This window comes from Panthera uncia, chromosome D4 (assembly GCF_023721935.1).
Source record: "Panthera uncia isolate 11264 chromosome D4, Puncia_PCG_1.0, whole genome shotgun sequence".
NCBI classification, from domain to species: domain Eukaryota; kingdom Metazoa; phylum Chordata; class Mammalia; order Carnivora; family Felidae; genus Panthera; species Panthera uncia.
This window is the reverse complement of record NC_064807.1, coordinates 6,188,885-6,214,520: the sequence shown is the minus strand read 5'-3', so window position 1 is coordinate 6,214,520 and position 25,636 is coordinate 6,188,885. Positions and strand designations below refer to the sequence as shown.

Sequence of the window (25,636 nt, the reverse complement as noted above, 5' to 3'; positions counted from 1 at the left end):
TGAAGTCTTTGTAATCAGCTCAGACGTCAGTTTGTTTTCAACCTCTGTTTTATTTTTTCAACCTCTGTTTTAAAAGAATAGGTCGGAATTATTAGATTGCTTTAATGCGGAAGCTTTTCTCTTTAACAGCTGATTTACAAGAACCCGGGCCTCTATTTTCGCTTTCGGTTTCAACTTTTTCTCCTAGAACGCAACCGCTAACTCCCCACCACGAGCCCAGCCTAGAAAACGGATCAAGGACTAAGGGCCCGCCGGCGTCTCAGGGGCGGGGCTGCGGCCGGGTGGGGCGGAGCCCCGCCCCGCCAGCTCATTAGCGCGAGAACCCGCGCCACCTGCTGCTGCAGCAGCTCCGGGGCCACCGCGTGCGGAGGCGCCGCCAGTCTCCCCGCCGGCAGGTAGGGAGCGTCCTTCCCTCATGGGGTGCCCACCGCGGGATTCGCTAGCTGTCCCGGTTGGGGTTGGCGCTTTAAAAAATGCTCTTTAGACCTTTGGAATGGAGAGGGGAGGCGGACGTGGGAAAGCGTTGCTGGTTGGATGGGGCAATAGAGCAGATCAGCTGCATAGGTTAATAGGAAAAGCTAAAACGTTTAGCCTTTCGCCAGGTGGGATTCAGTTTTGCTTCATGTCAGTTTTGTAAGTATAAGTTTCCGCGCGTTCCTGAATATGGTCCTGACTTAGGTAGCAGAGTCTAGGGGGAAATTCCTAGGCTGGAGGTCGGACACCTGGGTCCTCGTCCATCCTCAGCTGCTCTCTGAGTACGTCGTACACCTGCAGCATCTCCTAAGGATCCCCTCCTACTGTAAGATCCAGGAAACCTCAATAGGAGTTCTTCGCGCTGCCTGCGCTGAGGACCTGCAGGAGACCTGCAGGCTCCAAATGGAGCCTTTGGACACATTGATCATGGTCTTTGTCTTATAACACATTGTTTCACCTTGTTTGCATCTAAGAAATACCTTGTATGATTTTCTGTGGATTAAACAGTCTTCTAAAATGTGATATATGTACCCACACATACTCATAGTATGTATGTGTATATATGTGTATGTATATATGTGTGTACATGTAGATACAGTTTTTTTAGTGGCTGCATCCCATGTTACTGGGTAACCAGGCAAAATTAATATCCCATTCTGGACATAAAGATTATTTACAGTGTTTTAAGTATCTTAGCCATTCAGTGAACATCTTTGAATGTAAATCTCTGGGATATTGCTGATTATTTCCTTCAGGCAAACTCTTGTAAGTTTAACTACTTAGGCAAAGAGCCTGACTATTTTAAAGCCCTTTTTTTAAGTTTTTAATGTTTTTAATGTTCATTTTATTTGGGGGGTGGAGTAGGGGCAGAGAGAGAGAATCCCAAGCAGGCTCCGCACCATTAGCGCAGAGCCTGACATGTGTCTCGATTTCCACCAACCATGAAAGCATGATCTGAGCCGAAATCAAGAGTCAGAGGCTCAACCCACTGAGCCACCTTTTGAGGCAAATTGAAAAATCACCTTCAGGATAGTGCCACTTTCCATTGAAGTTGCCAGCAGTTTTTAAGGTCTATGATAGTCTAAAGAAAAAATTAGCCTTTTTTGGTGGAAGAGAGTAGGCAGAGGTTACAGGACAGTAGTTAGAGTGTAGTCTTACAGGAAGCCACAGAAGTACTGCTGGGATTTGAAGTCACCTGGGAATCATAGAAGAGGGTCTCAGGGTGACCGAGGGAAGGGAGTTGGGCGCAGGGTTTAGCTGGGTTTAATAGGTCAACTCTCTTGATCTATTGATGGGGTGGATTTTCATTTTGTAGTTACATTGTCAAACTCCAGGAAAAAAAAATTTTTTTAAATCAAATTATAGTTCATTTACATCAGGTAAAAGTCAAAGGAAACTCTAAACCAAACAGATATCAAGACACTGCTTACTCCTACTTATTGAGAAAGGAAGCTTGAATTCTTTTCCATCTTTTCCTCCTACCCTGGCTACCCTTGGGAGATGGAGGGGGTAGCATCAGTTCCAAAGGATTATACTGAGTTCCCCAGGGACAAACCTGCTTCCCCATCCAGAATGAACCATCATTTCTTTCCTAGTTCAAATTTCCTTGCTCTTTGAATGCTCTTGTCAGGGAATCCAGATATACCATCATAGTTTCTTACTTGAGGAAGATGTCAGTGTTCTCTTAGACCAGCTGCCCTGATGTTCCAGAGGGAATCCCAGGCAGGCTCCACACCATCAGTGCAGAGCCTGATGTGGGGTTCAAACTCATGAACGATGAGATAATGACCTGAGTCAAAATCAGAAGTTGGACACTTAACCGACTGAGCCAGCCAGGTGTCCCAGAATGTTCTTTGTCCTCGATCAACAATTCCACTTGGGGAAAGTCTATCCTAGGACCTAGCATGGGGCTGAGCACACAGTAGGCACTTCCCAGATATTTGCTGTATACACAAATATGTATGATATTTTTAAACAATCTTATGCCTAACTATAGGGGAAGTAACCATTATGGAAACAGTAAGATACTTACGAATATCATTCAGTAAAATGGAAAATGTTTGTATTGTAATACTAAATGGAAAAAAATGAGTGTTAAATGTAGGATAAGGTTATAATTGTTTTTAAAAAAATTCATAGGGGAAAGGACTAGAGGTAAAATATTTGCTAGAATGCTCATAATGGTTTCTCAGTCTTAGCACTGTTGACAGCTTGGCCTAGACACTGCTCTGCTGTGGTGGCTGTCCTGTGCTTTGTGGGATGCTCAAAGACAGCATTCTTGGAGACCAGCAATCCTCACCCCCACCCCACTGCACTTGGACACCAAAAATACATCCTGGCATTAGCATTTGTTTCCCAGGTTAAAGTAATGGAATAGTGGGTGATCTTTCCCTTCTTTTCTCATTTTCTTCAATGTGTTTATATTATTCTAATAATGAACAAAAAAACAGGAAAATAAATATCATTATTCTCCCTCAACTCTGATGCTTGAGGTTCCAGGGTTCTGTCCCTTCTGCTACTCTGCCTCACAAACATTCTGCGGGTTGGCAGGATGAAATACTTCACTAAATTCATTTTTATGTTTTTCTGATAACTAAAGGGAAACATATCCATTTATTTGAAAATGTGCACACAGAAACACCAAAGAAATCATTAGTAAGATCATCTACTTTTTTTTTCTTTTTCTCCCATTCTTTCTTTTAAAAATTATAAAAAGGTGAAAACCTGCTTATCATCCCTTTGATTTCACTCCTAGAGATAATCACCATCAGCGTGTTGGTATGGATTTTTCTGGGTATTTCGTATGTCTAAACACACACACACACACACACACACACACAGATTTTTCTTTGTTTTCACTACAGTAGATTTCTGCTACATATACTGCTCTGCAAATTATGTTCTACAGCTTTGCAAAGTCACTACAATTCTATCCTTAATGGTATTACATTGTATGACTATAACAAAATTTATTTAACCCTTTAGGCTTTCTGGAGTATTCCCCAGTTTGGGGCTAGTGTTAGTAGTATCACCGGTTTACATGTATTGTTTATGTAGGTGTTCTTGTAGGATATATTTCTAGGAGAGGAGGTGAGAGCTCATATATCATATATACATTTAAAATTTTAATGGGCATTACCAAATTGCCATCCCAAAAAGGCTGTATAATTTCACATTCCTACCATTAGTGAGAAAACCCATTTGTTCATTTCTTACAAACACTAAATATTAGGAATCTTTATAATTTTGGCTAGGTTGATAAGTGAAAAATAGTACCTAATGTAAACTATACTTTTTTAAAAACTGTTGAGATTAAACATTCTTTCCTGTGTGTATATGTCATTTGTACTTCTTATTCTCTGACCTGTATGCTAGAACTTTTTGCTCATTTTCTGTTGAGTTGTATGTAGTTTTCTTTTTGATTTTTAGGAGCTATTTGTGTATTAGCCTAAATCTTCTGTCTTATATATGTGTAGCATAGATTAATTGATCAGTTGTGAGTTTTTGTATGTATACAAGAGGTCAAAGAGACCTTAAGAGGGAAAACTGACTTCTCAAAGTGTGTAAATACATGTATAATACAAGAGGGAGAATGTGTTAATAAAGAATAGAAAGAGTGACTGTGAGTTATTAACATCTTAGTATGAATTGGTTGGAGCCTACTGTTTCTCCTTCTGACTCCTGCTACTTGTAGAATCAATTTTATTGAGAGAATAGGATTTATAATTTGGAATAAGTGAAGGACAGAAGAGGAGATTTAGAAGGATGGCCCCTGGGAGAGAGGTGGCGTGGTTGGGATAGTGCTATGGAAGGCTTGAGTAGTTAAGGGTAGAATGAAAATATTCAGGTGCCATGAAGGGGGAAAAAAAGAGTTAAAAGGTGGGAGGTGTGGAAGTCAGACTCCCTTGAAATTTTTCACAGAGCAGGTTTGGATTTCCAGATATGTTCCACTGCAGAAAAAACATGAAATAGTTGAGAGGGTTTAGTGTAGTATTTTCTCCTTGGCGTCTTTTGAGTTCTAGTATAAGTTATTTTCAGACCTTGTAATTACATTTAAAGATTCTGGGAAGGGAAGGAAAAATAAGATAAAAAGAGAGAATGGGACAAACCATAAGAAACTCTTAAACACAGAGAACAAACAGGGCTGCTGGAGGGATGTTGGGTGGGGGGATGGGCTAAATGGGTGATGGGCATTAAGGAGGGCACTTGTTGGGATGAGCATTGGGCGTCATATGTAAGTGATGAATCACTGAATTCTACTTCTGAAACAAAAAAATAATAATAAAGATTCTCATCATAGTAACTTTTTTCCATTTGGCTTTATATGACTGTGGGATATTAAGTAAAGGTATTAAACTTCTAAATTCCCTATTGCACTTCCACATTTATGAATCAGGCATTGTCTGGTTATCAGAAGACTCAGTGAGAACTGCCAAGACCTGTCATCATTGAATAAAGCATTTTTCTTTTTGTGTTTTCCATAATTCGGTCACTCCAGAAAAATGAGGATATTTAGTGTCTTTGCATTCATGGCCTACTGTCATTTGCTGAAAGGTAAGACACCAGATCGTTTCATTAGGTTCTATATTTGAAATATTTTACCATAAGTTAAAAACTAAAATAATTATTTTAAATGGATGTCATTTTTTTTTAGAGAACATTCTGTTTTTCCTTCTTTGTTTCATAAACCCATTTCATTGGCCAAAGATACAGGGAATATGGTCAAACTGAAAGAAAGAAAACTTATCCATTAGCTATTTGTCTATTACCCATTATCCATTTCCCAGGGATAATTCCTGAAAATATCTGGGGAAATGGTCTATGTACGTACTTTTATTCATTTATTTTAAACAAGAACAGGATCGTTATATCCACCTTCCTCTGCAACCTGCTTTTCCCAGTGAGTATATTCTACAGAAGAATTATAGTATACGTTGAAAGTGTCAGGGTAACACAGTACTGGCATCCTCCTGAGACCCTCCCTAAATCTCCATACCCATGTACCTCTGGCTGGACAGCTGGTCAAGAGTTTAGGACAGTAAGAAAAGAGGACTGTTGGAATCTATCATTCAGACTGTCTAGAAGGTAAATAGGTATCCAACCAAAGGACATTATGGGGGTATCCGTATGAAACCAAGTATTCCTGGTTATAAGTACACCATCACCATGTCATATTTCTACAGTAATATAGTTTTATGATTTGGGGACAGCAACTTGTTTAGTGGATTTTACTATTCTGACTCATGGATGAGATTTAGGGTTCCAAAGTGTGCTCCAAAGCCACTAGATAAAATATGTATTTTAGGGAAGTAAGTCCTTGAACATAATGATCACATAAGTGACCAGATAAAGTGTAAACCCTGCATCAGTCTGCAAATTTTTTGAGGAGTTTCCCATCTTCTGAAGACTGATCATCTTTCTCTTCAGCGTTTACGATCACAGTGTCCAAGGACCTGTATGTGGTAGAGTACGGCAGCAATGTGACAATGGAGTGCAGATTCCCCGTAGAAGAACAATTAGACCTGGTTTCACTGATCGTCTACTGGGAAATGGAGGATAAGAAAATCATTCAGTTTGTGAAAGGGAAGGAAGACCTGAAAGTTCAGCACAGAAGCTACAGTCAGAGGGCCCAGCTGTTGAAGGACCAGCTCTTCCTGGGGAAGGCCGCGCTTCAGATTACAAACGTGACCCTGGAGGATGCCGGGGTTTACTGCTGCTTGATTGGCTATGGCGGTGCTGACTATAAGCGGATTACTTTGAAAGTTCATGGTAAGAGTAGTCCCCAGGTGAAGAGGGCCCAGTCTTGATGAAAACCGTGTCCTGGTGCTGGGAACATTTCCTTCTTGCAAGTGGACCTCGATATCCATGGTGTCAGTCTGTTCATTCATTCCTTCACACACTCATCAGGGAGCATTCTGGGAACACTTCCTATTCAACAGCCCCCAGGAATCTAGAGCCAAACATGGCAGGGCCCTTTTTCAGTTCTTCTAAATATAAATTTCTAGTATTTACTTTTTTATTATTGTGAAAGTAATATATGTATTTGCAAATAATTCAGATACTATGGAGGGGAGTAAAATGAATTACAAAAGTGCCCTTCCTCCATTCACTGCCATTTTCCATGGCACACAAAGATGGCAACCACTGTTCATGTGTCCCTCCAGGAATTTTTTTATTCCACTATAATTTCTTAAAATTTTATGAAGTCTGCCATCATTTTCCTTCCTTTATGCCTCTCTGTGTCAAGTCCCAATTAATATGTTAAAAACAAACCCCACTATAAGGTTTACATTCAGAAAGACTTGAAGTCAGTCTATGTAGGCAAAAAATAATCCTACCGAATACAAAGGAAACTATTCTTCAGAGACAGTGTAAACTAGGCTCATTGGGCATATATTCATCTTGAAAATATGTACCACTGTTATCTTGGAGTGTTGCAGAGGAACTGTGAATGTCAAATTCCTGGGTACTGACCCACAGATACGTCATCAGGTCACTTAGGTTCAAAGTTTTGCATTGCCACTAGCTAAGAAAAGGAAAACACCTTCAACACCTTACTTGACCCCTACTGCTTTCACTGTTTAGATTCACAGAATTGAAACATGAAAGGATCCCAAGTAAGAGAAGCTAATCCAAAGTCCCAAAGAACAGAAATCTCCCCTAAGGGATCTTTTGCTCACATGCTTTCCACAGCAACATCCTGTCCATAGGCTTATTGAAATTATTATCTGATACTAAGCTGAAATCTGTTCTCTCTAGTCATAGTTTTGAGATTATCTGCCTGCCTTTTTTGTTTACATGATGATCTTTTAGTATGTGACCAGAATCTAATCATTACCCTCCTTGCTCTTTCCATTCCTGGTTTACCCACCTTCCATTGGAAGATCAATTTTATAAGTAGAAAAAGTTTATATTTATCATAAAGGGATAACTGATTATTATAAACTCAAAATCAAAATTTTGTAGGAATTCGGAGAAATGCATCTATTTTATGGCACATTACTGAGTTTCTGATTCTGGATCAATTAGTACTACTGTTGTCAAGAAGATGTCACTTGTCTTGGGAAGTAGATCTAATTTTCATTATATTTTACCATATACTTCCCCAGAACAGCAAGCCGGTGAGATCCCAGGTTGGGATTTTCAACTTTCCTTCAGTCTGTCAGCAAATATCAGGCACTAACTGTTTCATGGCATTGAAGAAATTATCAAGACTTAGCCCCATGAATGGCCAGCATGGCTGGATCTAGGTTGGAGAAAAAGAGCAAAACCCTGTGGTCAGGTAGAAGGAAGTATAGGGTATAAATTTCTGCTTCCAGAAAAGAGGGTCTCTCATCAGCCATTAGGGGGTATGCAGAGAGTGGAACAGTTGTCCTGTAGCGAGTGTGAGTGTTCTTTTAGGTCCTCTGGGCTCTGTAATGTCCCTTGTTGATCTGTGACTTCCTTTGCTATGGTTCAACATAATAGAAAACCTTATAGCCTTGATGGTTTTTCCAAGGAGGGGTTCCTAATGGAACAAAGCAGATGAACATCCAGGTTTGAGGGTCTGATTTATTTTTGTTTTTTAAAGTTTATTTACTTATTTTTGAGAGAGAGAAAGAATCCCAAACAGGTTCCATGCTGTCAACACAGAGCCCAACACAGGGCTTAATCCCACGAACTGTGAGATCATGACCTGAACTGAAATCAAGAGTCGGATGCTCAATTGACTGAGCCACCCAGGCACCCTGATTTGTTTTGACCATTCCATTTTGTATTATAAATTACTAACTTTGGCACCCTAGTCCCATCCCTCTTGTCATCTGTACACAGTGGTCTTGGGTGTTGAGTTGAACTACACTTGACAGCAAGCCAGCCACCAAGCTTCACATGCACTGAGGCAGAGTCATTCGTGGAAATGTCCTCTTTCATGAGCTTCACAACTCAAGCAGGTTAGAATTCCTGAGTCATCTCCATATGCAAATGATTTCACAGTAATGCTGTCAGGTTCCTTTCCCCATCACTGTCGACCTGAGTTAACAGCAGCTTTCCCACAGAGAGTTTACTCACCCTGGGATTTTAAAGGGGAAGCATTTCAAAACTGAAATGTGTAAGAGTTTAGTTTTAGATGAACTCAATTACTATATAGTTACCCTGATAAAGCTCATTTGTTCATACAAACCAAGGATTCATGTTGTCATTCCCCACCAACCGCATTTCTCCCCCCAGATTCACCAGCCATCCCCATTTAGGTGTTCTCTGTAGTGTTCCTCCCCATCTAATGTATCACAGAACATACTTATCCCCATCTAACACATCATATAAATGTGCCTGTTCTGTTTGTTATCTCTCTCCTCTTTCTTGAATATATTTCGCACAAAGACAGAGATTTTGGTTTGTTTAATCACTGTTTTATCCCTAGGACTTGGCATACAAGAAGAGTGTGACAAGAACACACACACACACACACACACACACACACAATATTTGTTGAATGGGGTGCCTGGGTGGCTTAGTTTGTTAAGCATCTGACTCTTGATTTCATCTCAGGTCACGATCTCCTGGTTCATGAGATTGAGCCCCACGGTGGGCTCTGCGCTAATAGCATGGAGCCTGCTTGAGGTTCTCTCTGCCTCTCTCTGGCCCTGCCTGGCTCTCTTGTGCATGCACACATTCATTCGTATTCTCTCTCTCTCTCCAAACAAACAAACAAACAAACATGAAAAGAACATAAAAAATATATTTATTGAATGAATGAAGTATTTCCTCAAATAGGATAAGCCTAACCTTTTTGAAACATGAACAAGTTTGAATATGTGAAAATTTATTTCTGAGTCTGTTCATGAGGAATTGTCAGTACTTTCTGAAGAAGACTGTCTGAGGACACTTAAATAGAGGTAGTAAGGAGAGGAGCGGCAGCAGCTCTAGTAGCTGTCCTAGTAGTAACTGACACGTATGTAGTAGCTATTGCATCCCAGGCCCTGTCCTAAGCACTTTTCCTATATTAACTCACTTAACCCTCAAATGACTCTATGGGGTAGGAGGTCCATCATGGGGTAGGAGGATGCATGTTTTCACATTCGACTATCTCTGCAATCTAAGTGTGTCTTTCAATAGATGCCATCTTGGATTCAGTGATGGGTATGGTGTGATTCTCATTTTATGAATAAAGAAACTGAGCTCCGGGGCACCTGGGGGGCTCAGTTGGTTTAGCGTCTGACTTCAGCTCAGGTCATGATCTCACGGTTCGTGAGTTCGAGCCCTGCGTCAGGCTCTGTGCTGACAGCTCGGAACCTGGAGCCTGCTTTGAGTCCTGTGTCTCCCTCTGTCTCTGCCTCTCTGCTGCTTGCAGTCTGTCTCTGTCTGTGTCAAAAGTAAATAAAACATTGAAAAAAAATATTTTTAAGAAACTGAGGTCTAAAGAAATTAAGTAATTTACCCAAGTTCAGCTATTAGGTGGTAAAGCCAGGTTCTGAACTCAGGTAATCTAGCTCTTAAGTCTCTGTCCTTAATGACCAGGTTTTACCCCTTGTATTTATCCCTCCAGGGCATATATGGAATTGTATATTGACTTCAAAACTACTGTGAACTTTTCTTGGTCTTGATATGACCACTGGATTAGCACATGTGTGCTCTATATCTAGTAAACCAGTAGTCTGTAAATGTTTTTGGTAACCTACCCCATCAATAAAGTAGATTAGCTAATATGTGTGTGCAGTTATAAAGGATGTACTTGTGCTAATATAAAGGATATAGCATAAGAAATTGACTTTTTTAAAAGGTAAAAGAAGTTGAACATCGCTAATTTCATATGGTTCAACCTACTGCATTGTGCATTCCATAAATGTACAAAAATAGGGGCTCTGGGGTGGCTCAGTCAGTTAAGCATCCAACTTCGGCTCAGGTCATGACCTCAGGGTTCATGGCTTTGAACCCCACCTAGGGCTCTGTGCTGACATCTGGGAGCCTGGAGCCTGCTTCAGATTCTGTGTCTTCCTCTCTCTGCCCTTCCCCTGCTCACATTCTTTCTGCCTCTCTCTCAAAAACAAACATTAAAAATATGTACAAAAATAGAAAATTTTAAAGGATGGAATAAAAATTTAACATACCGTATTTTTAATGCCTCGCTAATTATGATGATTCACTATCATTAGCTAATACTTCAAGGTGAAGTTCATTGTTAACAAAGTGGATGGTCTTGACAATCTTGAGGGTTTTTTTCAGTTTCAGGTGTACAATTTAGTGATTGAACACTTAACATCCAACATTAGGTGCTCATCACAACAAGTGCCCTCCTTAATCCCCATCACCTATTTCACCCATCCCTCCACCCACCTCCCCTCACGTCCCCTCTGGTAACCATCAGTGTGTTCTCTATAGGTTAAGAGTCTGTTTCTTGGTTTGCTTCTCTCCTTTTCTTTATGCTCATTTTTTTTGTTTCTTAAATCCCACATACCAGTGAAATCATGGTATTTGTCTTTTACCATCTTGTTTCACTTAGCATAATACTCTCTAGCTCCATCCATGTCATTGAAAATGGCAATATTTCATTATTTTTTTATGGTTAAGTAATATTCTGGTGTGTGTGTGTGTGTGTGTGTGTGTGTAGTGTGTATATATATGCCGTATCTTCTTTACCCATTCATCACTCGATAGACATATGGGCTATTTCCATAATTTGGCTATTGTAGGAAACAGTATGGAGGTTCCTCAAAAAGTTAAAAATAGAACTACCCTATGCTCCAGCAATTGCACTACTAGGTATTTACCCAAAGGATACAAAAATACTAATTCAAAGGTATACGGGTATCCCAGTATTTATAGCAGCATTATCTACAGTCTTTAGGTTTTTCAAACCATCACCTTGTCAGGTCCAATTAGGCATTTACTCTTTTAACTTCATAAAGTGTCATTCCTGCCACTTCCTTGTGGTTTGTGCTTGAATTCTTAGTATTATCTTCCATCTTCAGTTTCTCTGCGGAGAAACTTTTAATTAGTTGTTCATTTTGTAAGCAGGTTCAGTCTACTTAAAATTAGATAATCTATAATAAGCCCCAAATGAGTCACTATTCTCCCTTTGGTGTTGTAAAACCTCCCTCTTCCCATATGACCCTCATGTGGCATATGAAGCAAGCCCCAGTATCAATTAGCAAAGCTTTAAGCTTAGATTATCTCTTAATTATTATGATAAAAATATGTATAAGTGGAAGTTCTCATATTTTCTTTTTATACCCAAATACATGTGCCCTACTTTAGAGACTGATACCGTGGATATCTAACCATGAGTAGAACCAATGCACTCATTTATTGGGCACTTAGAGGTATACCACATTTATACATTTTCTTAGCATGAAGCAACATTCTCCTTTATTATTCCATTAAAAATTATAGTAGAAGAGTAAAAAAGCAAACTTTTTACCTCTAATCCTTTACTGTTATCTGTGATTTTACTCTTGAAACTGAAATTGTCCAGAGATCAAGCTCTGTGCTATGTGAACTAGAACCTGTTACGGTAATATTAGTGCAGGAGGTATATAATCAGTGGATTGATTGATTTATTTATTATTTTGAGAGAGAGAGAGAGAGCGCATGCAAGAGCAGTGTGTGGGGTAGAGGGAGAGAGACCATGTTAAGCAGACTCCACGCCCACTGCGGAGCTTGACGTGGGACTCAGTCTCATGACCCTGAAATCATGACCCAAGCCAAAAATCAAGAACCGAGCCACCCAGGTGCCCCAGTGGATTTATTTTTCTTAAAGAATTCTTGAACATAACAGATACAATGTTGAGGGCCCAAGTACTCATGAGAACCATTCTTTATGTGTTTTGAAATTGTCATTATGTTGATTTCCAGTGTTTCTATTTGTGGTTTCATTAAGAGCACAAAAACATCACATCATTATTTCAGTTTTGTTTCTGGTTGTTTTGTATCAAATTTCTGTGAATATATCTTATCATAAAGCCATTGTTAGGCCTTTAGTAAAGGAATGGAAAGTTAAGGCTCTGGGTGAACCGCTAGTGATTTCACTGAAGCATTGGAAGTAAAATAAAGATTACCAGCATAATAATGGCTCGTTACCATGCTTGTAATGAAAAAACATGAATAAAGGTCTTAGGTGATGTAAATAGACTAAACAATCTACTAGAATAGTCAGTACACATGGTATCTTAATCCTAAAAGGGTCCTAAACTGATGAGCTAAATTTTAATTGATGATCTAAAATTTAAACTTTATATCTTGAGTGTAATAATTATTTAAATGATTTATTAAAATAGCCAGCATAGTGGCGCCTGGGTAGCTTAGTCAGTTAAGGCATAGAACTCTTGGTTTCAGCTCAGGTCATGATCTCATGGTTCATGAGTTTGAGCCCCACGTGGGGCTCTGTGCTGACAGTGCAGAGCCTGCTTGGGATTCTCCCTTTCTCTCTCTCTCTCTCTCTCTCTCTCTCTCAAATAAATAGATTTTAAAAATAAATAAAATAAAGAATAGCATAAAAATGTTCAAAAAAGTAAGTACCATAATATGGAATTCTGGATGAGATCCTAGAATAGAAAAAGGACCGTAGGGAAAAACTAGTTAAATATAACAAAGTGTGAAGTTTAGTTAATAATAATATACTAACATTGGCTCCTTAGTTATGACAAATGTAAGATGTCAGCAGTGGGGGAACTGGGTGATAGGTATGTAGGGACTCTGCACTATCTTTGGTGTAAATCTTTCTGTAAATCTGAAACTACTTTAGTATAAAAAATAAATTTAACCTTTAAAAAGTGTTATCAGGAACACATAGCAGTTTTTATAATGATATCATGCTCTTTTTCATACCTAATTTCTGATCCTTGACCTACAGTTGAAAAAGTGAATATTATGCTAAGTGAAATAAATCAGGTAGAGAAAGACAGATATCATATGTTTTCACTCATATGTGGAATTTGAGAAACTTAATAGAGGACCATGGGGGAAGGGAAGGGGGAAAAATAGTTTCAAACAGAGGGAAGCAAACTATAAGAGACTCTTAAATACAGAGAACAAATTGAGGGTCGATAGGGGGAAGGGGGAGGGGAAATGGGTGACAGGCATTGAGGAGGGCACTTGTTGGGATGAGCACTGGGTGTTGTATGTAAGCAATGAATCATGGGAATCTACTTCCAAAGCCAAGAGCACATTGTATACACTGTATGTTAGCTAACTTGACAATAAAGTATATTTAGAAAAGAAGAAGAAGAAAAATAGTAAAAAAAAAAAAAGGTGAGTGACACATGAAAATCAGATTTTCTGTTTATTAAATAAAGTCTAAGAAAACTGTGCTGCCCAGCTGAAGAGGTTCAATGTTATGGAGATAGATTTATGGCAACAAAAAGAAAATATCCAGGAATAAATTTAAGAAGAAATGGTTTGGCCCTTTGTAAAAATTATAAAGCTTTCCTGAGAAACATACAAAGACTTGAGTAAATGGACAGACATACTTTATATTTGGATAGAAAGACTATTGGTTTCAGGAAGACATTTCTCTTTAAATTAACCTGTACATTTACTTGAAGTCTAAATAAAAGCAATATGATTTTTATGGCAAGGTAGTTGTTCCTGTAAGTTCAAACTTAGCCCAGTTGTGAATAGAAGAGTTGAAGGAGGGGCGCCTGGGTGGCTCAGTCGATTAAACATCCAACTCCAGCTCAGGTCACGGTCTCACAGTTCATGGGTTCAAACCCCGTATTGGGCTCTGTGCTGACAGCTCGGAGCCTGGAGCCTGCTTCAGATCCTGAGTCTCCCTTTCTCTCTGCCCTTCCCCCACTCACACTTTGTCTCTCTGTCTCTCTCTCAAAAATAAATAAATGTTAAAAAAATTTTAAAAAAGAGTTGAAACAGAACTAACAGGGGTTCCCCACTGCTGAGACGTTTGAACATTAAGCTTATTTCTCTGAGAACCAGCCAGAATTGATACTTTTTCTAATGTAGACAGCATCAAGCTACATACATAGTTTTGTCCTAAATAAAAGCCCTGCCTTCTTTCTGCTCATGACCTAGCCCCATATCGAAAAATCAACCAAAGAATTTCTGTGGATCCTGTCACCTCTGAACATGAACTGATGTGTCAGGCTGAGGGTTACCCGACCGCTGAAGTCATCTGGACAAACAGTACCCATCAAGTCCTGAATGGCAAAACCATCATCTCTGTTTCCAACATGGAGACAAAGCTTTTCAATGTGACCAGCACGCTGAGAATCAACACAACGGCTAACGAGATTTTCTACTGCACTTTTCTTCAAAGATCAAGTCCCGAGGGAAACAGTACTGCTGAGTTGGTCATCCCAGGTAATATTCTGAAATGTCTCAACTAAAATGTGCCTACTGCTGTCCCCTGGCCTCTAGCACGATGCGTGTTCACTGTAGGCATTCATGTGTTAAATAGATGAATGCATGTATTACACTGTATTTAAAAAATGCTTCCTCACCTCCACTCATCTGAGTCCTATTGCTATTTAATAAGCATTCAGCAAATATTATTGAATATACCCTATGTTCCAGGTATCAGGGGTTCATAGAAAAGTAAGACACCATTCAGGCTCTCCAGGAAAAGGAAAAGTTAAACAGATAAGGCAACCCCATTCCATGTAGGAAATGCTCTTATGGCTGAGAGAGTCTGGGGGAGTATCTGAAAGGAAGACTCAACACAGGCAGGGTTTCAGGAGTCCAGATCTGAGCACATCAGAGCTGCTCCTTTCTTTCCAGGGTTTCTCCGGTAGCAAGCAAATGGAAATCTATCCTATTCTAAATGGTACAGGTCATTTCTCCCCATCTGTCCCCCAACCCCAGATATAGTCTATGACATTCCAACTCAAAGCAGTCTGCTGAGCACTTAAGACATAAGAGACTCAATTTCTGCATGTGTCACGCTCCCTCTACAGCAATAACCTGTCAGGCAGGGTTATCCTAGGGGTAAATAAGCTACAGCATGTGAGAGGGATTTGAGACTCTTGCCTGCGCAGACTCCGTTATTGTTTTCCTTACTACCCTACAGAAGTGAGTAAGGTGGGATACAGAGTCTGGTGAGAGGCTCAGACCTTTAGAGAGAGACAGGAGAGTACGATGTTAATGTAACCCCAGAGGTGTTCTGAGAAGCACTTCTCAACGCCCCCTCTTCTACTAGATGTTATCAGTAAAGCTTCAGTTACTTAAGAAAAAACAACTAAGAGGGGTGCCTGGGTGGCTCAGTCGGTTAAGCGTCTGGCTCTTGGTTTTGGCTCAGGTCATGACCTCATGATTTGTGAGTTCGAGCCCCACTTGGGCTCTGCACTGGTATTGTGGAGCCTCCTTGGGATTCTCTCTCCCTCTCTCTACCCTGCCTTCCCCAGTTTGTGTGTGCTCTTTCTCTCTCTCTCTGTCAAATTAAATAAATAAACTTAAAAAAAAAAAAACTAAGAAATTAGGTGGAAAGGTCAAACAATAGGAAAAGGTAAATAATACTGGATTGGTCCTGTGAATGAAAAGAGCAAAAAAAGTTTAGAAACTTAAAGAGATGCTCTTACTGGGTTATGAGTCACTTTGGTAGGGGCTGCTCTCATGGGCTCCTGCCATTTAAAAGTTGTTTTATGACAGCTAATTTGTGGGAAGGCTTACAGTAACTCGCCTAATTGCTGGTGTTTGTTTCCTCATCTATAACCTGCGATTTTATTTTAATATCTTACATGCCTAACTCAACTTAACTTTGAGATTGAAATAAAATAGATATAAACAGGTTGTAAACTGTAAGCTCTTAAAGAAAGGTTGACCACTGTGTGGTTTTAAAGCTTGAATTAGGCCGTCAGGGATCATGACTAATGGTTAGGAGGTGGGAATTAGCAGTATCTGAGCATCATGTGCTGAGGGAACCCCTTTTCCTCCTGCACGGAACCCCAGACAGATTGGTGACAGGTATGAGTGATTGGATGGCCCGAGATGTTCAAACTGAGAAATAAAAGGTAGCCTGAAAAGGCCTTTAGTGGTGGCCACGTGTACGGGGAGGCAGGAGCTCTCTGCCAGGACCAGGTGGCCTTCATGTCCCATCTCCACCACGTACAGCAAGCCATTGGCTTCTGCATTAAAGAATGCGAGGAGAATAATAAGGCTCCCACATGGTACTGAGCTGCTGTGGTGAGCACTTCACAAACGCTAGCCTCGCAATAAATTTATTATCATTTCCATTTTGTGGGCCGGTTAAAGGATTTGCCTGAGACCTCAAAGCTAGGGAGTGGCAGCAGAATTGAACTCCAGGCCCGTCTGTCCAAAGCCTGGGCTTCTTTCTCTTTTCCGTGCTGTTCCCATTCTCATGTCGAAGGCATCTCGCCGTTCTGGCCACTCGCTGGCCTGGCACTTTTGGCCACCTCAAGCTGATCTGAATTAAACCTCAAGGATAGTTACTCTCTCGACCCCTTCCCGTCAAAATGTTATCTTCAGTTTCTCTTTCTCTTTTGTTTTTCAGAACCATTTCTGGCTCCAGCAAATGAGAGGACTCACTTCATGATTCTGGGAGCCATCCTGTTGTTTCTTGTCGTGGTCCCGGCTGTCACTTTCTGTCTGAAGAAACAAGATGGTATATCTTTTATTGCAGTTGGGCCGCCGGGCATATGGGCAAGCGTATGGGGTGCTGTTGTTGCCACAGTGGCTCTTATAGGCAGAGCCAGGGCTGCTAAGTCTTGTGTAATGTGCAGGATAGTCCCATGTAGCAGGGGCCCTCCCGCCCCAAATGTTAGTGGTGGCCCCACTAGGAAACAATGATTTATAAAATGCTGCCTTTCTATTAGCATTCACTTCTAAGGCCAGCTTTCAGTTATGCAAAGTAGGTCTTAGCTGTGCTAGCGTGTGAACCTGTGTGTCATGCGTCACTCCAGTCCTGCTCCTTTCGCTGTTCTGCACCATTGCTTACATTGAGGATGGCAGTGAGCCCTTGAAGTAGCATTTCCAAGGGGGTGACAGTTGGATCACGGCTGCAGGGAAACCTGATTTGCCTTTGCAGCGTGTCCCAAAGACATTCCGCTGTTGAGTAGAGATGGCAGTGAGGCCGAGCAGGATTGCAGGGTGAAGAGCGTGTGTATGGGGGTGAGGGCGGGAGAATGGGTGTGTACACAGGGTGAAGAAGACCACGCGTCATACAATTTCTTTCCATCATGCAAATAACCACAGACTTAGAGTAGGAGAGGAAAAGCTAAAATACCTGCCGGTTTCGGTTGAATTTAAGTCTTGCATTAGTTGTACTGCTGTATTGAGTTGGTTTCTGGGCACCCTGAGGAATAAAGATAGTTTTTCCTGTAGAGCTGTGATACTCCTACCATAGAGTATTTTATAAGATTTCTGGCTGAGGGTGCTGTATAGTTTTTGAAATAATTTGCATGTGTTTCTCTATTTGCCCATGGGAACAATTAGAATCCAGGAAATTGAATCTATTCAAATAATTTCCTCCCATTTTAAGATGATTCAAAGTAGACATTTCCCCAATACTTTGAGAAGTATATCAGGGGATCCAATGATGATCTGTGTGTAGAATTATCTGAGGTCAAATAGGGAAGTGGAGGATGGAAGGGAATTCCAATGGTGGTTGAGAAATTCCCCACAACCCCTAATAGGGTGAGTGGATACGGGAAAGTGGTGTAATTAAGTGGAGGTCAGCTGTTTCTAAAGAATACGTATTTAACAGAACTGAGACAATGAGCCAGAATGTAAGGATGAAGTTTCAATGATATGATGACCCTGAAATGGAGTTGATTTGTCCAAGGAAGTGACTATTGCCACCTTGCATTTTGAATATTTCCCCATGAAAAATAATTTTTGGCATTAGGAATGACTAGAAAACTAGTGTATAATAAAGTACCTTGGAATATGGTCCATCTCTGAGGGAAGGATGGAGAATAAAAGTATATACTGCTAAAAAAAAATCTCGGAGCAGGGCACCTGGCTGGCTCAGTCAGGAGAGAATATGACTCTTGATCTCAGTGCTGTGAGTTTGAGCCTCACACTGGGCATAGAGATGACAACTAAAACAAACAAACAAACAAACAAACAAACTTAAAAAAAAAAAAAAGAAAGAAAGAAAATCTAGCAGCAAAAGAATATGCCCTAAACTGTTGAATTGACCTCAGGAGTTGGAACCCATGGAATAAATTTGGAAGTCTACCAGATTTCCTAGGGGATTAAAAATGTTTCCTAAGAACCTGGAATTTAAACTTGAGTCACTGCATGGGATGTAGAGTTATGTTATATGGGGATAAATATGATTTGTTGTTTTCTTTTTTTTTTTTTTTTGAAGTACGAACGATGGATGTGGAAAAATGTGACACCACAGATATGAACTCAAAGAAACAAAATGGTAAGAATATTAGCAGGGGTGAGGAAGCTGAAGGAAAAAGAAACAAAAAGTTAACAAGAAGAAAGCCATCAGCTATAATCTCCCCTCACTGTAAAGAATGCTGGCTGTTAGAGCGACGGGCTCCTCCTTACCTCCACCTGCGATAAGGGGCCTCCTCTCACTGTCAGCCAGGAGACTGAGGAACAGCCCTGGTCCACAGCTTTGGGGATGGCAGGAGGACGTAACTTCTCTCTGCTAAATTTTTATTGCTCTGGATCCTAACACCTCCCTGCAAAAGGGGGGACCAAGTTGAGTTACGTGGGTGGATGACAGATGGATAGATGATAGAGAACTTGAGTAGCAGTCACTGTGTTAACTGCATAGGCAGTTCCTTATTTAATCTCTCCCCCACAAAATCAAAGAGATAAATACTGGAATATTCCCCATTTTATAGTAGAGAAAACATAGGGTTAAGAAGATCATGTAAATTGCCCAAGAACACATACCTGACAAAAATCAGGCTTTGGAGCCCGCTAGCCTGACCATTGATCCTTACTCTTAACCTGTCCACTAACATTCATTTCACCACAGATGTCTGCATTGACAAAAGGTAGAAAGACCTCACCCAGCTGATTGAACTAAGAAGAAAGGTTTATTTTTTTCAAGTTTATTTTATTTATTTTGGGAGAGAGAATCCTAGCAGGCTCTACACTGTAGCCCAGAGCCCAGGCTCAAGCTCATGAACCTTGAGATCATGACCTGAGCCAGAATCAAGAGTTGGAAGCTTAACCAACTGAGCCACCCAGGCACCCCTGAACTAAGAAGAAAGTTATATTAAGATTTCTAATTCTTTCTAAAAAAAAATTTTTTTAATGTTTATTTTTGAGAGGGAGAGAGACAGAGACAGAGTGCAAGTGGAGGAGGGGCAGAGAGAGGGAGACACAGAATCCAAAGCAGGCTCCAGGCTCTGAGCTGTTATCACAGATCCCGATGCAGAACTCGAACCCATGAATCACGAGATCATGACCTGAGCCAAAGTCTAATGCTTAACTGTCTGAGCCACCTAGGCACCCCTCTAATTCTTTCTAATTCAGATAGAAATGAAACTTCATGACAAACCCAAATTTAAAGGAATCTAATTAGTTTGGATAAGCCCAGGCAGGTCTCATTATGCTGTCCATCCCACTCAGTTGTTTTGTAAAACCAGTGAACGTTAGGAGCATCTTAGGGTGACCAGCCATCTCTCTCCATTTGCCCAGAATTAAGGGGTTTTTCAGGACATGGACTCTCAGTTTTAAAACTAGGACAAACCTAGGTTGATCACCCTTTATGCTGCAGAGGTAACTGGACATAAACATAATTTGCCTCTTTCTCTTACTGCAAATTTATTATATCATCTAGCAACCATGAGTTATGTTTCTCATGATCACTCTCCAGATCTACAATTTGAGGAGACGTAATCCAGCATTGAAATTCCTGATCTTAAAGCAGGGATTCTCAGCCTGTGGTTTGGGCTCGTCAGGGGTAAGCATGACCAGAGGAATGCGGAGGGCCAGGCGAACTGCAGACGATGTCGGATGTGAGAGGCCCAAGCACTGAAAAGTGGAAGCCAGGAGAGAAGAGGAGAACAAAGCAAGGTGTAAGCAGGGGTCACCTGCCAGGAAACCCTGTGGCCTCAGCATGACTGGGGCCTCAGACTTACGGGCACCCGAGAAAGAGAGAGGACACTTCCAAATTGTCCGTCGCTCATCCTAGGAAAACAAGTTGAGATTCCCTGATTTAGTGGTCAGTTCCTACAGAAGTGCCCGTTGGCTTCACCAGCATCTCTATTTGTCGTCTGTGTTATTGAGAGCCCCAGTGTTGCAGCAATATTTAAGTATGTTATTTCTATTTATTTTGAGTGTGTGGAGTCTTGTCATGTGAGTGTGGTTGTGAGTGATTTCTTTTGAAGGAATACTATGGTGGAAGTTAAAATTTTGCCACGGAACTAAACTGCTTAGTGACTTGGGTGTGTTCAATAAGATGTGTAGTGTTTTTAAATTTTTTGGTAATGTTTCTTTATTTTTGAGAGAGAGAGAGAGAGAGAGAGAGAGAGACAGTGGGTGAGCAGGGGTGGGGCAGAGAGAGGGGGAGACACAGAATCCGAAGCGGGCTCCAGGCTCCGAGCTGTCAGCACAGAACGCATCTCAGGGCTGGAACCCATGAACCATGAGGTCATGACCTCAGCCGAAGTCGGACACCTAACTGACTGAGCCACCCAGGTGCCCCAAGGCATGTAGTATTTATAAAGTGCTTGGTATCCACCACAGCTACCAGGACGTAGGAAGCATAGAGAACAGACTGATGGTTTGTATAGGATATTACCTTATTTAGCCCCCCAGTACTTTGGTTGACATGAAAACTCTTCCTCTCACACCTTAAGGCGAGGTATGTTACTGCAGTGTCTGTTCCATTTTACCTCTCAGCATTACAGCCATGTGGCATCCTCACACACAGTGTCACGTAATGCTTGTGACAACCGTATTGTGGTAGGCACCGTTGCTACCCCCATTTCACGGTGGAGGGAGAGGAGGGATAAAGTAACTGGCCCGAGCCAGTAAATATCACACCTGAGATTTCCACAGCTGTCACTCACTGGCCCTTTAGAAGACAGTTGAGGGCTGTGTTTTGCTTTAAGCAATTCATTCATTCAGCAGAGACATTTAGGAAGTGCCCTTGCACGTCCAGCACTTTGCCGGGCCGTGACTGAAGAGGACAAAGTAGCTCTCCTCAAGGAGCTCGTGGCATGGAGGAGTGATGGGTCAGAGAATATATTATTACAACTTAGTGCAGCATCATAGTATAAGGTACCAGAGGACCGCGATGGTGTGGAGAGTCTGGAAAAGCCTCCAAAAGGAGGGATGCCAGTCAGTGTGTTCCTCAGAAGCTGAAAATGCATTTTCATAATCCAAGTGATTTTAGTTTATGAGGAGAAGTCAGCATTTTTAAAAATTGTGGACGATAACTCTTGAATCCCTTTTCTCTCATTGTATTTACCTCTGATTTACTTACCTTTGCCCTGCAGTCTGATGTCGATATATGTCGTGTTGGTATTATTTTTAACAGTTCTTTCTTTTTACTTAAGTGCTGTTGAATTTTGAATTCCTATCTTTCCGTGATTCAGAATTCAGATCTAAGAGAAGACATTAAAAAGTCTTCATTCCATTCTCGCCGTCGAGTTTTCCTTTGCAGAAGCAACCATCCGTGCCTTTTATTTATGTGGTCTTCTAAAGACCATCTCTGAATATATGTAGAAATATGTGTGAAAAGTATGTCTTTTATTTCTTTCTCTTTTTCACGTAAGTGGTAACACACTATTCACCTGCTGTGCACTTTGCTATTTTTATTGAATATATTATTCCTCATGTAGCGGCTGGAACCAATGTGAAGTTCCCAGAGGCCGGGCGTCATGTCTTCTTTGCTTCTTTGCTTCTTCCATAGCCTGTTAGTATCTTTTCTAAGACTTAGTACATCCTAAATATTACTTCATCCACATTTAGACAACAGCATTTGTTGAGTGCTCTGTGACTGAGTTTGGATTTGGTTTCTGTTGTGTTTCTCAAAGTGAAACGCTTGGGTTCTCCAGGGTACACGGGGTCAACCTAGTCCTAAGGGCTGACTTTAATACTAATTCTCTACGACCAAATCATGTGTGGAACTTGTTTTTTCCTCTCTGTTTTCTCTTGAGTATAAACTAGACTTTGATGTTGCAGTTGCAAAACTACATGAGTGGGTTTTATTGTGTTTTGTTTTTTGTTTTGTTTTTGTTTTTTTGAAATTCCAGTACTGTACTTGGCCTCTCACCTGTGCTAGAAAAGGTGAGCCTGAACCCTTGAAAAGGGCTGTGCCTGAACCCTTGAGTCCTACCAGTTCTCATCACTACAAAGATCCAAGATACTGCTTTTCAGAACTTTGAATTTACATGCCCTCTCTGGAGGCCCCAGCGTATTCCTTCTGTCTTCGCCATCTACCTGTGTTATCAACAAGGAAAACCTTTGCTTTGCCACATGTCAAGGCTGAAGAAACAGAATCTCCAACAGAACAGAACTCCTTCTGTTCTCTTTTTGTACACGTTCATTTGTACAGCATCCGTTGTTTGCGTGACTGTATCCTCTGTGTGAGGTACAAGAGAGGGTTCTGGCTGAGTTGGAGGACAGTCTGTTCACTCCATTCCTAAATGTTAATGCCTTCTTGTGGTGTTAGATTTGTAAGGCACTTTATATCTTTGTCTTGTGTTTCACTGTAAAAGACATAGGCAGAGAGGATACTTAGTTCTGCGTTTTAATTGTCATTATTTACACCTGCATTAATTTAATAAAATATTTATTTTGTTCCTCGGTGCACCAGCCTGTCCATTTTCTTGTTTTCTAGGTTTTATAAACCACGTCCAGTTTAATATCCTGGTGGGAAAAGTTGCTTAGAATATCTGCAGCTACCTTCCTAGTAATTTTTTTCATAGCTGCCATTTATGTTGCATACTCTTGAGTTAAGTGTGATGAAATCGATCAAGAGAATTATTTGTTTAAAAAGGATGTATTGAAAGTTTTCATTCTCTCTTACTCGATAGCTTCTTTTAGGACAATACCAAGAAAAGAGTCAAAGTTGTGTCACACAAATTGAAGATCTGAGGGAGGAAGGAGAGGAGGGAGGATGAGAGGGAGGGAGTGGTCCTCAAGACAGCTATGAGGAGGGGCGCCTGGGTGGCTCAGTGGGTTAAGCTTCTGAGACTCTTTATCTCGGCTCAGGTCATGATCTCAAGGTTTGTGAATTTAAGCCTTGCATTGGGCTCTGTGCTAATGGCACAGAGCCTGCTTGGGATTCCGTCTCTCCTTCTCTCTGCCCCTCCCCTGCCTGTGCTTACTCTCTCTAAAAAAACAAAACAGACAGCAATAAGGAAACTGAAGGGGCTTTCCTCTCAGAGAGTCCTCTTCGCAGGACAGTAAACATGGACATGAAGGCCAATGCCTGTAAAGCTGGATGTATTCCAGTCTTCACATTCTGAAAAGGAAGTGAGACATCTTAGCGTGAAGTCAAGTGGAGGATTAAAGCCTGGTCTAGGATGGGGCCATAAAAAGGTTTGTAGTTTTATTTATTATTATTACTATTTAAGTTTATTTATTTATTTTGAGAGAGAGACCGCATCAGTGGGGGGGCGGGGGTGGGGGGAGAGAGAGAAAGAGAGGGGGAGAGAGAGGGGGAGAGAGAGAGAGAGAGAGACAGAGAGAGAGAGAGAGAGAGAGAATACCAAGCAGGCTCCACACTGTCAGCGCAGAGCCCAATGTGGGGCTGGAACCCACGAACCATGAGATCATGACCTGAGCTAAAGTCGGAAGCTTAATCGACTGAGCCACCTCGGTGCCCCAACCAATATATTTTTATCTAAATATTTTAGAAAACTTAGATTATTACTATTTTAAAAGTTAGAATTCAGAGTTAACTTTTGCACAATTGCTATCCCTGGCCATATTTGTGAAGACAGATGCATTCCATTTTTATGACTTTTCCCTGCTCCAGGCCTCCAGAGTTTCAAGGAAATCAGTAAACCAACTTACCCTTATTATAATTTAAATATTCTCAGAATTATCTATATTTTAAAAGAAATTAAAGTTTGAGGAAACTGAAACAATTGTTAGTGGTGAGGTTTTGTCATTAAAAGTCATGATAATTACCGTTTATTGGGCACGTACTTCAGGCTAGACACTGGGATTATATTAGCTCATCTAATGCCATGGGCTGGTGATGAGATATACCAAGCAATAGTTTTTATTATAATTCTTGCTGATTATTTACTTATGTCTTTTCCCTCAACAGAAAAATATAAAGTGGTCATTTAAAAGTAATGTATATAAGACTACTATGACATAATTTCGAATGGAGAATAGGTGGCCAAATTGGCTGAAATGTACATTTCTTGGTTTCTTTTTTTCTCATTTAAGTTAATTTATTTATTTTGAGTAAGAGAGAAAGAGAGTGTGAGCGAGTGTGCAAGTAGGGGAGGGGAGAGAGAGAGAGAATCCCAGGCAGGCTCCTCACTGTCAGCGTGGAGCCCGATGCAGGGCCTGCCCTCGCGAACCGTGAGATCGTGACCTGAGCCGAGATCAAGAGTCAGATGCTTGGGGCGCCTGGGTGGCTCAGTCGGTTAAGCATCCAACTCTTGATCTTAGCTCAGGTCATGATCTCACGGTTTGTGGGATCGAGCCTCACATCCGGCTCTGTGCTGACAGCATGGAGCCTGCTTGGGATTCTCTCTCTCCCTCTCTCTGCCCCTCCCCTGCTCTCTCTCTCTCTCTCTCTCTCTCTCAAAATAAAAAAAGAGAGAGACACTTAACCCACTGAGCCACCCAGGTGCCCCTACACTTCTTGGTTTCTTAATTGTGATGTTATCATATTTTAGCTCCATTTTTCATCAGTTTATGATCTGATTGCAGATTCTGTAGTATAGAAGAATGTAATTAAATGAAGCAGAAGTTCAGAACCTCTATCTCCATTGAAGAAAACACAGATCCCCATCTTCCTCCTTCTAGTCAGTGTCATCTTTCTGGATCTTTCTAGATCTCTTGCAGAAAATGAGAGTCAAGGCTGGGGAGATGGGCAGCAGTCTCGTGTGGAGTTAAGTCTCATGCAGGCCTCAGGATTCAGCCCCTCAGTAGGGCCTTTCAGGCCAGGTGGCAAATCTGGGGATGATCCAGATAGGGAGGGGAGATGAGATGTTAAGACCCTAGGCACTGCAGAAGGGACACCCCCTTCAAGGCTATGCCTCAAACAATAGGCAGCCACATCCTGGCTGGAGGGAAGGTAAACGGAGGTGAATCTGATCTTGCATCA

General features: G+C 41.1%; 1 protein-coding gene across 2 annotated transcripts; it reads left to right on the top strand.

Annotated features, from left to right (window-relative positions):
• The first annotated feature begins 310 nt into the window (after window positions 1–310).
• Window positions 311–23,420, top strand: CD274 (CD274 molecule). Of its 2 annotated transcripts, none has more exons than XM_049642241.1 (6): window positions 311–395; window positions 4,973–5,028; window positions 5,902–6,243; window positions 14,479–14,766; window positions 16,913–17,023; window positions 18,734–20,201. In XM_049642241.1, the coding sequence occupies exons 2-6, from the start codon at window positions 4,977–4,979 to the stop codon at window positions 18,937–18,939; spliced, it is 999 nt and encodes a 332-aa protein (XP_049498198.1). In that variant the 5' UTR covers window positions 311–395; window positions 4,973–4,976; the 3' UTR covers window positions 18,940–20,201. The 2 variants fall into 2 exon arrangements, with proteins under 2 accessions (XP_049498198.1, XP_049498247.1); XM_049642290.1 differs by adding an exon at window positions 20,210–23,420 and having other exon boundaries at window positions 313–5,028; window positions 18,734–18,793.
• Window positions 23,421–25,636: the final 2,216 nt, after the last annotated feature.

Coding starts and splice junctions, on each gene's coding strand:
- CD274 (XM_049642241.1), top strand. CDS start 4,977: ATGAGGATATTTAGTGTCTTTGCATTCATGGCCTACTGTCATTTGCTG. Junction 6,244..14,478: donor GATTACTTTGAAAGTTCATG/GTAAGAGTAGTC, acceptor CTCATGACCTAG/CCCCATATCGAAAAATCAAC. Junction 14,767..16,912: donor TGCTGAGTTGGTCATCCCAG/GTAATATTCTGA, acceptor TTTGTTTTTCAG/AACCATTTCTGGCTCCAGCA.